Here is a 16,810-nt window from a genome sequence, read left to right on the forward strand (position 1 = left end):
TTTACACCAGTAATGTTTTTCTAATGCACATTTATAAAAGCTACTTAAATGTCCTAATTGAACAAAGCTCTTATTCTGGCTTAATCTAAGCCTTTTCTGTGAAACCAGGCGCTTATGTTGTAGGGGGCACACTAAAGGAGGATCATGGTCTGGTGTCTTCAATTTCTGGGTTTCTGGTGATTGAGATTGTAGACTGTAGATTGTACAGTCATCTCACACCACGAAAGTTCCCAGTTAAAGATGGAGGGAGGACTTTCTGCGTGGAGTTTGTATGTTCTCCCAATGTTGCCATGGGTTTTTTCCACTTTCCCCCAGAATCTAAAGACATGGAAGAAGATTAATTGGAGACCGTAAATTGCCAGTAGGTGTGTGTGAATGTGTGTTAGTCCCTCCTCAAGTCCCTTCAAGTCAAGGTAACTTCATGTTTGTGTTGCAAAACTTTTGCACAGATTCTGTCAATTATGGGTCTAGATTTGTTATGCTCTTTGGAGAATGTGGGTTCTTATGGTGACTTTCCTTCCCCAGACCTTCACATTTTTGGTCTTCTACCTCTGGCCGGATTCCATTTGCCATTAGCGGTTTGTCACTCATGTCTCCCAGGTTTGGGTCTGTCAGCTGCGGACTTGGCTGCAGCAGTTCCCTTACGTCCAGAATCCGTCCCTCAAACTCATCCCAGAAGACATTTTGTTGCATTAACCTGGATACAATCCGGACCCTCTGACTTCTTTCCATCTCCTCTCCTTCCACTGATACATAAGACAAGACTTTAATGAACTCAAGTACACAATCAAAGTGAAAGGCAATAATTTAATAATTGGAAAAGTGTTGTGTAATAATTGGAAAACTCACCATAAGAGGTGTACCCCCTGTTCGATTTCCCCCGTCTTTCCCTAAAGCACCTCTGCTGAGCTTGCCGCTTCTTGGTTGCTTGGCGACAGAGCATCGTCTGTGCCAGCAGGACACCTTTCATGTGTCCCTGCTAAGGTAAAAAATGCTTAAGTAATCCACCTAAGAATTGCCTCAATGTGTTAGTGTAATTCTGAGTGGTATCTGTAAGTAGTTGCTAAACTACAGTATTGTCACAACTCTTATACCCCTTTTCCACCAAGGCAGAGCTGGTGCTGGTTCGGAGCCAGAGCCTAGTTTCAATTCGGTTCTTTGGTTTTCCACACGCAAAGCACCAGCTCCGAACCAGGAAAAGTGGTTCTTAAGTAGCACCAAATCATTGCTGGTCTAGAACAGAGCCAAGTAAGAACCACTTGCGTCAGGGGCTGGGGGCGGGGTTACCGTGACCAACAAGACGAATAGAAACTTGTGACCGCCATTTTTAAATAGCAGCTAGTCGAGCTAATAGCAGCTCGATTATAAATATCCGTCTATGTAAGTTACGGCGAGCTGCACAAACGCGTTGGACTCCGATGTATTTTGTAAACCCATGAGCATCCATAGTATTGCAACGTCCGTTATTGTTGATGGCTTGTTCGAGATGCATCGGAGCGGCGCGGACCGATCGGAGCTGCGGGAGTGTTTGGAGAACATACGACTCCTTGTGCTTTTAGATGGCTATCGCAGTGCTTTGATGTCATGCGGAGATCGATCTGCGAGAAGCCGATGCATCTCGAACAAGCCTGGCGTACTGTTTGGCGCTACCGCACTAGCGTTGCTGGGCAACATGAGACGTATACAGTGACGTAAGATCTGTCTCTGTTGTGGCTCTCTAGCCGGTGGAAAGGCAAATCGGTTCTTATTAAGGCTCGATTGGGATATGGCTATTGAGTGGAGCTTGATGTCCAGCTCCACCTCTCTGGGTGAAGCTTGAAGGTTGACCCCGGTCCTAACCATAACCCTATTTATATCTAGGTCAAGACCACCTATTACATCCAGAGAGGGGGAGCTGGAAATCCTTTGCCTCAGTACTTGCTTGTATGATGCAAGTGTGTAATTATTAAAATTGATTGCAATGGTGAAGAAACTACTCCCATTCCCTGTACCCTGATGATGGTACCACGGCTGCACCCCAGCATACTTTCCACTCCAACAATACCGTAATCAGATCTAGTGGGACCACAGGGCAAGGCTCAGTGCTCACCAGCTGTCAGTCTTCTCCCTCTTTATCTACATCTTTTAGTCTTGAAAGACCATCACAAACTCTCGGTTCCTGAGTTGTCAAAAAAACCTTGTTAACAATATATCTGATTGCATGTCTATTTGCATACTTTTCTATATGCAAGAGAAGGATCAGTTTTTGAATTACATTAATGCATCCAGGAGCTGGGGCTTTAATATTTGGAAGACCCACATGGGGATCCTGATCAGGAGGTTTATTTTGCAATATTGACCGATTGACTGTACATTATCCTTTACATTACATCCTACACAACCTATCACTGACCACATTTACAAGCAGCCAATATTCAGGTTATGGTCGGGTTAAGGTCACTATTCGGGTTTCTGAAACATTAGGAATAACCCATTTACATACGTGAGCATAGAGAGTTACTCCTGTATACATAGAATTGCAATATCCCGATGTAAACAGTGACGCACGGACAACCTTAAGACACAATATGCGTCATTTCCGATTCTTCTTCCTGTATCCAAAGACAACAACAACAGCAGCAGCACGCGGATAATGAATAATTCGGTGTTTACATGGCCGTGCGCGACCGGGTTATTGCTAATATTCCGGTTTTGAACGGGTTATTGGCTGCATGTAAACGTAGTCAATGAATCTTGATGGTGCAAATTTAGCTATACTTTGAGAAGGTTCAAGGAAATGTGTTTGTTTTCGCAAATGTTTAATTTTTAAATGTCCACTGGAAATGGTTTTATTATTGGGAGATACAAGGGTCCGTGGCTCTAACATTGGAGAAAGCATAGCGGGCAACTTGGATCATGTGTGCCTTGATAACCAATCACAATACAGCCTTGACGTCATTTTCATAGTTGTGCGACAGTCAATCAGTTTGCGGATACTATAGAAATGAATTAGAAGGGTACTAAACTGAATCATATCTGATGCGCAATTGTCTGTGACTTCTCTTATAAAAAACATATTTTTTCAGTTTAATTCTAAAAATAGATCAATCCAAAAATAATGTTTAAGAGCAAACATGTGGAAGATTAGCCGGCAGGCTGTCGATTCATTAAATAAGCCGTTTTCCCACAAAAGCAGTTTATTTAGCTTAGTGACGCCTCCTTTATTGATATCGTTTTAAACGGCCCCTGGTCTCCTTCCATGCAGTGTTAACAAGGCGTTATGCTTTTTTTGCTAACCTTGGAGGCTTGTCTTAAAGTGGCATTGGCTGCATTTGTAATTGCATACTTCCCAACTATATAGTAGGCAAAAAACAATATGTGACAAAAGAAGTGTGTCCAAATTTACACTACTCTTAAAAGAGTATAGGTAAAAAGTACCCGGATGACCTACTACATCCAGCGAGATTCCGAAGTGTGAATAAGATGGACACTTTACTATCCCATGAGGCCACGGGAGAGGATTTATGAATGGTAGTGAAGCGACTCAACTGATGCTGGTAGGTCACATGATAATGACAACATGGCGATTGTAGTATGTCCGGATTCCATTCATACTGCACACGTATACTATACAGAACGTACTCTTTTAGTGGTCGTGAAGTAATTACTTTTTCAAAACAAGTACCTACTCAAGAGAGTAGGCTATGCGATTTCAGAAGCAGCCTTTATGTCCACCCAGAAAAGAGTTGTATACCTGTAGTGTGTTGCTTGTGCCACAGTGCCCTCCCAGGCTGGGAGTGGAATAGCAATGGACAGGCCCATCTCTCCATTCCGTGTCCTGGCAAGAACAAAACGCATGATGTTCATTAAAAGACAAGACAGAAGCTACCCTTAGATTTTGCCTCTTTAGAAACAACTTTTAAGTGATTCAATCTTTCAAACTATTCACAGAAGATGGAAGAACATAGTGAAAGACCTCAGACTCTTCCGTTTTGCATGCCATGCGTGCATGTTTGGCAGGATTCACTTCAGCCCCTGTGGCAAGGGCTATTGTTTGCCACCCCTGTGAGTTGAATGATGTTCATAATTAGAATCAAAATTATATTGAATAAATTGAAGGACTGTATGAATGACTTCAAAGTAACTACACAACATGTTCAGACCTTTGCTGGCTGTGGTGGATGAGACTTAATAATGCTTTTATCACAGACACTTTGAGATCCTGTGGGTGACATCACAACTAACAACACAAGTATGAATGAAATAATAAAAAACAAGGTCTATGTCAGGCCCATAAAAATGGCTTACCTAAGTTGGGTCTTGCCCTAATGTCATTTGTTATTCAAAATTTAGCCTTATAGCCTATGCAAACAATAAGATCAATCATTTTAATATGGGGAAAATGATCAGTCTGACCATTCACTTACTGTAGCAAAGTCATAAATAGATTTGATAGTCGGCACTCTATTTTGCAGAAATTTAAAGGTCAAAAGAGTAAAGATGAACTATTGTGTTGTGAAAAACATTGCATAATTCATAGAATAATATTGTTCATAATTAGTGCTAAGCATAAAGTTCAATTATCACACTACTGACCTGGTTCTAAACGAACAATATGAGGCACTTCGTGTCTTCCTGTCAAAGGAGGAATATGATTGATCTTCCTCTGTCCCACAATCCCTTTCTCTTGCCTCTCTGTGCCTTTAACAGCAGTCATCATCCATGGTGAGGTTGGAAGCAAGGAAGGCTCATTCTCCATTGGTTGACCAAGAGATGGTGCAACTTGGCAAATCTTTGGCCTTGAGTTGCTGTTTCCCATGGTCCATTTATATTCCCAGCCAAGGTAAGTTATGTATCAAAATATATATCAAAATATGTTTTTCAAGGTACCACATTAGTCTAAATTTCCTAAACTGCTTTCAAAGGTGTAATCCAGGCCTAACTTCTCACGCCATCTGAATGTTGTATCCAGGTTGAATCCGTAAGGTTAAGTTTTGACATAACCTAAACAAAGAGTATTCCCCCTCAGTGCTGCTTAAGCGTACAAACTGAAACTCTGGCTTAGTTGTGTTGTGAAATGGCAGGTGCGTGTCCCCCTCTCGCGCTTTATATTTCTCGGTTTTGGCGTAATGAGGTAAGTTTCCATGGTGACTGTCCCCACAGGTTACTTTTATAACTGTGTGTTAATGCTTGGACGGCGGTGAGAGGGCCTGTCTTTCTGATTGCTCAGGCATGCGACCACCCAGGGAACCAGGCTTGATGATTGACAGAATTAGTGAAAGTTTTCTTTTTGTCGGATTACAGCAGGTATAACTTGACTTTAGAGAAAATTAACCTAGCTGGCTTGCAATTATTACACAGCAATACTGTATAAGTTATGACCATACATAGTCAATTTTTGGTTTTCTTTAAATAAATATTAACATATGCCTGCTACGACCTCAGATATATCCACATCATTATGACCATGACGAGTAAGGTGGTGAAAAGAAAAATCATTTCAGAAAAAGCTTTGTATACTATTTTTTGGTTTTTATACGTACCATTTCCTCTAAAAGTTTTGATTTTATTTTGAATGAAAATAATGTAATCTTAAATATATGTGAATGTTCACACCAAGTTTCCTAAACATACACTATATGACCAAAAGTATTTATAAAGAAGTATTTTTCAATGTAAATTGTTTTTTTTATGAATTTTTGAAGAAATTAGATTTGATCAAAACGTCTATACCCCCCCCAAAATAGATTTTGTCCTTTTGAACGTTCTATTCATCAAATAATCCTGAAAAAAGGTATCAGGGTTTCCACCAATCTCTTCAGCAGTACAAGCATTTACAACTGGGATCATGATGTTGTCACGGTGTGGTGCAGGCAGAAGAAGACGAAGAGGCGAAGAAGCTCCAATACAAACTTTTACTGATAATATACTTCCAACGGGAGACAGGCAAGATGAACACACTATAAGACTGACAAAGACTGGCTGAACTCAAAGGAACTAAATACAAACACTGTTGAACAGAAACCAGGTGACACAAAAGATGACGATCTAAGGTGATACAGATGATGATTAACTAGACAGGTGGACCAGATAATTAACTAAATGACAGATACCATAGAAACAGATGAGTGGCGGGAAAACAGAACAAAGGAAGACGTGAGACTAGTGGGTGACTGTGAAAGATGTTTCTTGAGCACCAAATCAGCATATTAAAATATTTTTATTTGATAAAAATACATAATTATCTTAAATGTGAATAATATTTATCTTTTTGATCTAATGAATTCAGTCTTGGTGAGCATAAGAGGCTTTCTTTAAAAAACATTTTAAATAGCCTATCTTACCGACCCCAAACTTTTGAATATAAGTGTAGGTCATAAAGAATAGCCTACTGTAAATCTTCCTGTTGAACTGTGTCAGCATATGCAGTGTTATCGGCACCTCCCAGGGTGAATGAACTGGGCCCCATAATGTGGATTTAAAGAGTTCTTCTGTTCTCTATATTCCCCCCCCTCCTGTTACCCCTATCTTTCTTACTCTGCCTCATTTGATTTAATGGGCTTCTCCAGCGCTCTGAAGATGTTCCGCCTGCCCACTCAGCTCACATCTCGTTACGTTTCCAAGAAAGCAAGGTCGTTATATGTATTCGCACAGATCAGCTGTCACAGGACTGCGAAGGTGTCCCAGTGAAAATGAGGTAATGACGAGTATTCCTAAGTCAATCAGCATGTTTGTTTTCCTGTATGTATCATGGTCAGAGCTGTGGCACAGTGAGTAGTGGATTCACTTTATGAACACGTGCAATGTAAAATAATATAATTATTTAAAATATATCATTATGAAATATATATATATTACAAAATATATTTTGCTCTAAAACTGCAAGAAAATGAAAACCAGAATCTGAACATGTTGTGTTCCAAATTTGAGGTTGATATCTCAAAAAATGAGCTTTCAGTACGATTTTATTTGGGCGCAGTACCAAACTTTTTCACTAGGTGAACACCGGACTCCATTACTGCCCATATAAGGGTGCCTCCATTTTCATATATGTTTTGAGTGATCTTAACTACGTATTTACATAATTTTCATACGATTCATTAAGTAGACATCCTATTCAGAAGTAGTATGGGTGGTTTGGCAGTATTTGATTTGAATTCTACCTCTAATAAATGCATAAAAAGAGCACATATGTGCGTTATAGCTCGCAGCCGCATCAATCGGGAATCCATAATATTTTTCTTTATATTTTAAACATTTTCAGACATTTTTTTTCTCATAAAATTGAATTGGTGTTATCTTTTGAACTCTTGGCATGAAAGCAAACTGAGGTTTCTACCAATCTTTCATGATTTTTCATGTTTATTGCTATTTCAAAATCAAGGCATAAACACTCCTAATGAATATGAAATATTCTTTTTGCAAATTGATAAATTACTGCTCCTCTGTAATTTATTTTTAGAAAACAGCCACCAGATATGAAAACAAGAGATTGTAAGCTTTCAAATGATAAATAGTTTGTTAATATTACTTTAGGTTTTTAATAAGATATTATTGTTTTAAATATATAATGGCAAACGTCCCACCTGTGGGACGCATAAAGCGTTTATGCTCACAGGGTGCAGGTTTAAATCGGCTGTCATTTAAATGTAGGCCTACCATTCCCCCTCAAATCTCATGTCTTTCTTAGTTTTCTTGTAACGTTACTCAGGCAAAAGCCCTACAAATCTACTGATACCACTCATCCGCTAAACTGATGTTTTGATTTACAATATTTACGAATTAACCAGTAATGGTAGGAAGGGAGCGATTTGACCGCTGATTTTGGCGAACGTAGGCCTAATAGACTCGCTGTTTTTGCTGATGCTGGATCGTCTTTAGCATACACTGCATTCATTAAAAATGTAACTAAGTTAAACGTGTGTTTAACTACACCTGGGAAACTCACTTCACATTCAGAGGCTCTGGGGCAGCTCAGTCGCTCCAGTCGGGTTGCAGGGCCACCGCACCGCAGCAGACTCACTGTGTGTATGTGTGTGTGAGCGTGAGAGCCAGACTGAGCGAACGCCGCTCTGCACGTTTGAATCAGGGACGTACTTAAGTATTTGAGGGATAGGGGGAGGGGCTTTAATAAAAATTAAATTGTTCAATTTTGGTAAATGTATCGTTTAGTTCACTGTTTTGAGAAGCTTGCGAGTTGTTTTTACAAGTACATTTTTTGGATCATCAAAGTTAGGGGGGCAGCTGGGGGGTAAGGCTCTAGAGTGGGGGGGGCACCTGCCCCCCCCCCCCCCCCCCCCCCTGCCCCCCTGTAGATCCGCCCCTGGGTAGGCTATACAAAACTACTGACCATTGTCATGGAAAAAAAGTCGTATCTTGATTGCACATGAAGTTCAGAAGATGGAGTTCCAGAATAAGACTTTATTGAACAAAGCAAAAAAATCGAGATATCAGAAACCGCACCTGAATTTGTCTCTGGCCAGGGAGATATACTTATCATTTTTCTTATCTGCTGTTTTGGCAATGACCAAGTAACTTTTTTTTTTTTTTTTTTAAGATTCACCACAACTCTTTCCCATAGTTAAATCTTTCTCTCTACTTGTGTAATCCTGTCAGTTGATAATCACCACCTTTTCTAGAGGTAGCCTAAGAAGCAACCCGGTCACACTAAATGCGTCTTTAGCACGCATTGTGTTTATCGTGCAATTTATACGCGAAAATGAGTTTTTACATGCATATGATACGCATGGGTAGGTTTAGTAGTGGTGTGGCTGTGGGGTACGTATGTATTATACGCTTGGTTAGGATTAGTGGTGTGGGAAAGTGCGCATCATATGCACGTAAAAACTCATTTTCGCATATAAATTGCACGATAAGCACAATGAGTGCTATAGAGATTCATTTTCATGAGATCAGGCTGGATGCCCAAATTATCTTTATTTTAACCTTTTCCAAGGACAATCAACCCTTTCCCGCAAAAGCAAGATGCCTCCAAGAGGAATATGTATTTCACACCTGTTAATAATAGTTTGATATGTTCTTTGGTCTTTCATAGCCATCTGTTGTTTGATGGAAATCCCCTGACTTTACAATCACTGCTCAGTGGACCACAAGACATTCTCAGACGCATCTGACCTTTGTAATAATCATCTCTCACAGCTTCATAATACTGCTGCTACGATTGTTTATTTTATATTGATTAAAAATACTCTGACACCATGCATTATAAGTCTAAAAACAATGTACTCTAGGCTACTGTTCAAAGTTCGAGGTCGATGAAATGTTCTGAAAAGAAGTCTCTTCTGCTCACTGAGGCTGCATTTATTTGATCAAAAATACAGTACAAACAGTAAACCTGTGGAATATTTTTACAATTTAAAACAGTTTTCTATCTTAATGCAAAGCTGAATTTTCAGCATCATTAGTGCGGAAATTATCCTAATGCTGATCCGCTGCTCAAGAACTATTTCTTATTATTACCAATGTTATTTATGGAACCTGTGTTGTGGAAACCATTTTATACAATGCCATTTTTTAGATGAACAGAAAAGAACAGCATTTAATAAAAACAGATCAATTTAATGCATCCTTGCTGAATAAAAGTATTCATTTCTTTTAAAATTTCTTTTACTTTTGATCTTTGTATTTTCATTACAATTTTTATAATTTTTTTATTGCAATTCATTGCAAAATATCCAAATATATGTTGTTTGAAAATATGGGGAGATCATTATGTAAATTACGATGCGTTCTAACAGCGACTCCTCTGATTGGTGGATCTCTTCGGGATTATGGGTAGTGTGGTTCTTCACCAGGAATTTATTTGGCTATTAAACACTTGCGTCTTCGGTTTCACAGACAAGGCTTAAGCCAACCTCAGACTAAAATGCATTTTTGAGCTGTTTTAACTGAAAGCAACTTGCACTGACATATCTTAAAATATAGTAGTCATTGTTTTGTCTCGAGATGCACATCAGTAATGTTTTTCTAAGGTTTATTAAATCTACTTAAATACCCTAATTGAACTAAGGCCTAATCCTGGCTTAATCTATATCCCTGTGAGTGTGAAACCAGGCCTATATGTGTTTTATGTTAGAATGTTGAATCAATTTCTATTTGTAGAAAGTGACTGTCACACTATATGCCCATGTGTTCAAAATAATAACATGACAGGCAGTTTTCAAAGCAGATCTTTACTTTTGCGTTTTATTATAAAAGGAAAAGAAAGGCTTATTCATTAAAGCATAATATTTTTACACTACTACATACAATGCAAATAATCTACATATTTCATATACATATATATCTGATCTCTGAATGCATTCATGTGTACAGTGAGCCGAACTGGCCCTGACAGAGTCTATATTCATAGAATACATTCCATGGGGGGGTGCAGGGACGGCGTGCAGCGGGAAACCAAAGTCTGAAAGTCCATTTCTATGGAATGGATGCGTATCTTCCCATAGAAACGGCAGGGAAGAGAATGCTATGTCCCTTCGGTGAAATAAAAAAAATACTGTCAGTAAATATCCCTGTTTTAGCGGGACGCTATTCTCAGAGCACTCAAGCCTCCACTGTCATCTCTATTAAAGAGCAGGACAGCATGTTCTAATCTTTCTGTTGTGGTTATTATTAAAGAAAATGCCTTCATTCCTCTTGTCTTCTTTCCAAAACCTTGAAGGGTTAGTTCACCCAAAAATGAAAACGATCCCGTATATATGACTTTATTCTTTCCGCCAAAAAATATAATATGGCTCTTCCAAGCTTTATAATGGGAGTGAATGGGGGGCAAGATTTTGAAACCCCAAAAAAAGCACATCCATCCATCATAAAAGTAATCCAAGGAAGTTATCCATTGAAGTTATTTTGATTATTTTAATTACTTCTATAAAGCACTTTGAATTACAATTCTGTACAACATGTGCTATATAAATAAACTAACAACATATCTCTGATTGTGTGTGGCTGAAAGAAGAGAGTCATATACACATAGGATGGCGTGAGGGTGAGTAAATCATGGGCTAATTTTCATTTTTGGGTGAACTAACCCTTTAAACACAACCAAACCATTCTCTCTTTTTTCTCTAAACAATGTCACGTGTTGGATCGATGCTGAAGGCTGGCTACTCATTCACAGGTCAAAGGTCATGCCATGGGGATGGATACGGCCCCGTTGGCTCTGCTCCGGCTGCGCGTGTGGACGCTGGATTCGGTGAGCTCCTCGCCGTGCTCCTCCGTCTTCTTGTCGGCCAGGGTGGTGAGGAAGCGAAGGGTGACGGTGTCCCACTCCTCAGGCAGTAGCAGCAGAAGGAAGCCCAGGCAGATGATGCAGGTGGCAGCCAGACGCACCACGCTGAAGATCACCTCGTGCTTCAGCACGTCGATGGCTGGACACAGTCAGAGGAAGAAGAAGAGCCCGTTTCAAATTCATCTGGACAAATTCTGGTCAGTTTCAGATGGTTTTGATCAACTTTTTAATAGCATTTAAATCGAATCTTCAATCTGAATCTTCAATAGTTTCGACTTTAGATTGGGTACAGCAAAAGCAAAATAATTAATAAATGATTTGTAAAAATGTATGAACGGTAGAAGTCTGCATACACACCACAAACAAAGAATACAATACAACACAAACAAACAAACAAGCAATAACATATTTTCTTTACTATTTGAATACATGTAAATGTACACCTTAAAACATTTTTTTTTCTATTTTATCTATATTTGTCAATTAACGTAATTTTTTGTTAAATATCGTATCTTTTGAGGTTTCAGAGTGTATATGACATATGAACTGACTTTGCTTTGTCATAGCAACGTCATACATTTTTCTTTACATTTATAGAAACTTATTGACCTCGACACAGTTCTCTCTATGATATATCTCTGGTATAATTTCCTATTTTATGCCCCCCCCCCCCTCGGCTATGAAAATGTGAATAGTTTATAACAATAAATAAAAGGTATTATACAATACATTCAAAATTTAGCACAGTCAAACATAAATAACAAATGAATCTATTTGTTGCAAGTAAATCATTGTGAACAAAAGCCACACACGATTTAACACACTGACCTCGAACGACTGTTTTTAAAGACACCGTTACAAATAAGAAGTATTCTATTAGTATACTTCTTTTAAACTAAAAATAAGTATACTTTCAGCCTACATTTTATATACTTCTTAAAAATATACTTTATGTACTTCTAAGAAATATACTTAAATTACGCTTAAGTGTACTTGACTTATACTGAGAGAAAAGATAAGTAAAAGTATAATTAAGTATTCAAAGTATACTTGGCTTGTAGTAGCCTATTAAATATACTTTTTTTACATAATTTTTCCATATTCAGTCTTATGAAACTGACATTGTTTGAAAATATTGATTAGAATATTGATATAAAACGTATATGTTTCTAATTCTGCGCATCTGAATTTTTGTGTAAGCTAGTCCACTGGTAATGTACATAGGAATTTACTTTATTTCTACTTTACTCTTTCCCCACTGAATTTTCCAGCTATCCATGTTTTCACTGTTATATGGTAGGGGGCGCTATGACATCTTTTAGTACAGAATCTCCGGATCAAAACACAGGAGAAGAAGAAGCTGAAACAAGTGATAGAAGATTGCTCATGCAAACATAAAATAACGTGATCAAACAGCGTGTAAATCAAAACTGCTTAATGTTACCAAATGAAATGAAGGGTAACCCATGAAGAGAAAGCGACTGAAGCTTTGGGGGTGTTGGACTCGATCTACTCCATCTGTATTTTTAATCATCGTTCTGAATCTGATCAAGGCGTAACGTTAGACAAACGTGATTTTCTCAACTTTTTTGTTTAAAATGTTGCCTTGCTTTATGAAACGTAACAACATTAAAGTGTTGATAAAAAAATAATGCATGAAGCAAATAAAATGTTTTTAAAATTAGTTAAAGGTACAATATGTAGGATTTTTGCAGTAAATATCCAAAAACCACTAGGCCAATGTAATATATTTTGTTTAGTTGATTACTTACAATATCCCAAATGTTTCAAACAATTTGTAAATCGTGAGAAAATTGCGATTTTAACCAAGGAAACGGGGCGTGTGAGCAGGGGTGAGGAGTCGCCAATCAATGACGTCATATCCGCGTTACCCTCGGTTTCTGCGAGGTTTAACCTTGTACTGCCATAGTAACCATGGCGACAGACGTTGACAACTGGCCCGTTATGCCTAGCAGGACGCTCACGCTATTGTTGTTTTGTTCAAACATTTTGGATCATGGCAAGCAGACTTTGAGACAAAAGGAGGACTAAAACGAAGATCAACATGTTTCGAGATGCCGAGAGCTCCACGTCCGCGACTAGCTTCGGCCTGACAGAGTGTTGAGTGTTGCATGTACTTTATTAGACAGGTGAGCAAATGTACATAAAACAAATGTTATCAATGTTAATCAATGTTATTTAGTTCAACATGATGAAATGTTAGAATATGATCTGTATGTTATTCTAATGTTGATCTAGCTTAACGTACTTAGTCTCATACAGCCGACACACAACCTAACTAACAACATTCAACACACTCAAATGCAGTTTAGTGTGATAGTGTAACTGTTAGAGCAAGTGAAACAGCGCTGCATTACCTAAAGTTTGATTCGTCTAATAAACTACTCTTGCGTGTAGTTCGGTAGAATGAAATGTCCTTATTCTTTTATATCCGCGGTACTCGCGTTGCGTGTGACGCTGGTATACGTCTAGCAATCGCGCCCTGCTTCATACCACAGTCATGTTAAAAACATTAATGTATTCACTCATCCATAAAAGATCCATCAGCTTGACAAGATCCATAATTCAGCTTAATGTGGAATATACGTCATCAGTATACGCCTTTGTTATTGTAAGAGGTTAGCGAACCCTGGTGGCGAAAAATCCTGCATATTGTACCTTTAAAGTACAGTTTTAAGGTATTTTTCAAGTATAAAAAAAATCATATCTACATTTGAACATACTATTTGAACATAGTATACTGCAAGTGCAAAAATAATATATACATAGTAAATTATAAGTATAATGTTGTGTTCACTTAGAGAAAACTTACAAGTATACTTGCGGTATAAACTACTAAACTAGTTGTTTACTGAGAGTACACTTCAGTACTTTCATAACTAAAAAAATTACTACTTGTTTTAAAAAAAGTAGGCCTAAACTACTAGTATAGGCTATATGTAAGTTAACTTGTAGTACAGATGCACTACAAATGAGAAACCTAGTTGTGTACTGAAAGTTTACTACAGTTATACATATAGTACACTTAAACGTATATTTCTATATACTGTAAGTGGGCCAATTTAGTCGAAAGAAGTATTGAAATACAGTACACAGTAAAGTACACTTACAAGTTTACTACAAATACACATTGATATTAGTATACTTACTACATAAAGGATACTTCAAAATATACTTGAACATTACTTAAGTATACTTCATAAAATGAACGAAGTATACTTCTTTTTCGTAAGGGCAAGCACCACCTTAAAGCATTTACTGTCGCCTTGGCAACTTCACCAACCCTATGTCATTGTGCAGTTGTTTTCTTTGAGTCAAGACACTCAGTTATAATAGATATTCATATTTTTGCTTTAGGGGAGGGTGAGAGATTTGCTCTGCTGTACTTCAAGGTCGATTCTCACAAAATCCTGGCATAAAAACAGTACTGTGCACAAGTCTAGGGCAGGTTAGTATTTTCACCAAACAAAAGGAGTTTTTAAACATTATTTTAAACATTTAGCTGCAGTGTGTCAGTAGGAAATATCAGTTTACATTTCATCATAGCTATAAAGTGATCGAGTCTCTTCAGAAAATGTTGGACTAAACTGCTCAATTCTTATGGATTAGTTTTACGTTCTCTTTATGAAATTTTTGAAGCGTCAAAGTGGTAGTTGCGTAGCTGTCAATGGATCTTCATTTGTGTTCCGAAGATGAACGAAAGTCTTACTGAGAGTAACAACATAAGAGTGAGTAAATGATGACAGAATTTTCATATCTGGATTCATATATATATATATATATATATATATATATACATATTTGTGGTGTACAGCATAGACTCACCTGCATTGCCTGGAACACTGAGTAACGTCCCGATGGATATGAGAATAGGATATGTGAGTACCACTCCTACATTGACCAGGATGTTAAATACTACAATAGAGAGAGTGAGAGACAAATAAGAAACAGGAACTTTATGTAATGGTTTGTTTGGTCATATAGAATCTTTTGTCATTCAGTCCCAGAGAACATCACGTGATTTGAACAAGTGACAAAAGTTAATGGATATCATATTATCCTTAAAACACCCTAGAGCCACAGAGCTCCGGTTCAGCTCAAATATACAGTAAATATAAGTGGATCTGTTACTATCAAGCTTTACACATCTGATGCAGCACATATTGGATATCTAAGAAATGCTACTTTGAGGTGTAAACTGATGATTCTAACCTGATTTATCTTGCTTACTATGCACTTAAAGCACTCTAGGAAGTGTACTTAAGGGTTGTATTTGATCTACTACAACACTAACTCACATCTGAACATGCAGTGATCAAGTGGTAAACAATCAGCAGAATTTAACACCAGTAAATGTATACAAACTTGTATACAGAACTAAAAGTTGGCATGAACCTTTTCTGCCTTATGTATATCCATACATATATCCGAGTTTCGAACTAGAAAAAGTGCACGATGGGACCTGATTTTGTCCATCAGGAATTGATTGGATGGTTGTGGTTTGCTATTGGTGGATCTCATGTGATTGACAGGTTGTCCCGCCATCATGTTGTCAAAATTATCCCATTCACACGGACCCGCGAAAATGACAATAAACACCATATTAAGCTGCCAGGCCAGTAGATGGCGATGTCACTTTGTAAAGAAACACTGTCCTTCAATAGACTAAACACGTAATATGCATGTGCATGACGTCACCGTTTTCACAAATTTGCGTTTTTGTTGTTTACACAGAGACGATAATGGTATAGTTTTCAAAGACTTGCACTTTGAAACCCATTTAAACGGCCAACTGTGTCTCGTAAAAACTGTGTCGCGTAAACTAGCATGTTATGTTTTGCAGCAGTTCTTCTAAACCTAATTGATGGAGTGTGTAGCTTTTCATTTCTTAAACAACCATCTAGGAAGACACTTAATGGCCATATTCCAGGATGACAATGTTAAGATTCATCAGGTTCAAATTGTGAAAGAATGGTTGGGAGGGAGCATGAAGAATCATTGGGATGTGCTGGAGGAGACTTTACAGAGTGTTGGACTCTTGCATTATCAAAACAAGATCTTGACCAAAAAATGATGCACCTCTTGATGGAAATAAATGTTGTGATGTTATTTCCAGATGTTTGGTCAAGATCTTGTATTGACAAACAGCAACTTTTTTTTGGCCAGGCAGTGTATAAAAACCACAAATATTTCATTTGATTATTGTAGATTACATGTATTGTACAATGTAAAATGTAGTGGTACAATGTATTATGGCAGGTTAAATGTAGCTAAGATAAGATTGGTCAGTAATGTTTTTTAATTGGGGCTTAGTGAAGAATCAGTTATTTCCATAATTCCATGTTACCTAGCCAAAGGCTTGCCACGCCACAGAGGTAACCCCAGGGCAAAGATGAGAGGGAACCCCAGTGCTCCACTTTGGTGAAGTACAAGATAAGAGGAACACAGGAGATGAAGATGAGATTGAAAAAGCCCATCGTGGAGAAGAAATGAGCAGCCTCTCCCAAATTGGCACTGCCGAGGAACATCTTAAACAGCACCTGGGTGATACAAAGAGGTTTA

At 38.1% G+C, this 16,810-nt stretch overlaps 2 protein-coding genes across 6 annotated transcripts in view; both read right to left on the reverse strand.

The window, feature by feature from the left end:
• Nucleotides 1-116: 116 nt before the first annotated feature.
• Nucleotides 117-5,105, reverse strand: LOC143746551 (uncharacterized). 3 transcript variants are annotated; one of them, XM_077238441.1, is made up of 6 exons: nucleotides 4,576-5,105; nucleotides 4,143-4,219; nucleotides 3,956-4,042; nucleotides 3,734-3,817; nucleotides 850-976; nucleotides 117-746 (listed from the first exon to the last, which is right to left on the reverse strand). In XM_077238441.1, exons 1-6 carry the CDS (start codon nucleotides 4,796-4,798, stop codon nucleotides 460-462), a joined length of 885 nt encoding a protein of 294 aa, XP_077094556.1. In that variant the 5' UTR covers nucleotides 4,799-5,105; the 3' UTR covers nucleotides 117-459. The 3 variants fall into 3 exon arrangements, with proteins under 3 accessions (XP_077094556.1, XP_077094557.1, XP_077094555.1); XM_077238442.1 differs by having other exon boundaries at nucleotides 850-979; nucleotides 4,143-4,201; nucleotides 4,576-5,104; XM_077238440.1 differs by having other exon boundaries at nucleotides 850-979; nucleotides 4,576-5,104.
• Nucleotides 5,106-10,156: 5,051 nt separating this feature from the next.
• slc35f4 (solute carrier family 35 member F4) overlaps nucleotides 10,157-16,810 on the reverse strand; it is a 42,822-nt gene continuing 36,168 nt past the window's right edge. For all 3 annotated transcript variants that reach the window (XM_077238443.1, XM_077238444.1, XM_077238445.1), the window contains 3 exons: nucleotides 16,596-16,788; nucleotides 15,074-15,163; nucleotides 10,157-11,366 (listed from right to left, as the gene is read on the reverse strand). In XM_077238443.1, coding sequence (XP_077094558.1) covers nucleotides 11,125-11,366; nucleotides 15,074-15,163; nucleotides 16,596-16,788 — 525 coding nt within the window. In that variant the 3' untranslated portion in view covers nucleotides 10,157-11,124. The remainder of the gene's footprint in view (nucleotides 11,367-15,073; nucleotides 15,164-16,595; nucleotides 16,789-16,810) is intronic.

Source organism: Siphateles boraxobius, unplaced genomic scaffold, assembly GCF_051911475.1.
Source record: "Siphateles boraxobius isolate OS27281-9 unplaced genomic scaffold, OSU_SipBor_1 22, whole genome shotgun sequence".
In the NCBI taxonomy this organism is placed as follows: domain Eukaryota; kingdom Metazoa; phylum Chordata; class Actinopteri; order Cypriniformes; family Leuciscidae; genus Siphateles; species Siphateles boraxobius.

What these genes read in the sequence shown, in the direction of transcription:
- LOC143746551 (XM_077238440.1), bottom strand. Translation starts at nt 4,798, where the DNA reads ATGGGAAACAGCAACTCAAGGCCAAAGATTTGCCAAGTTGCACCATCT. An exon ending in TATTGTTCGTTTAGAACCAG is followed by an intron (nt 4,220 to 4,575) that starts GTCAGTAGTGTG and finishes TTGTGTTGTTAG; the next exon opens with TTGTGATGTCACCCACAGGA. An exon ending in GCACAAGCAACACACTACAG is followed by an intron (nt 980 to 3,733) that starts GTATACAACTCT and finishes TTTTTACCTTAG; the next exon opens with CAGGGACACATGAAAGGTGT.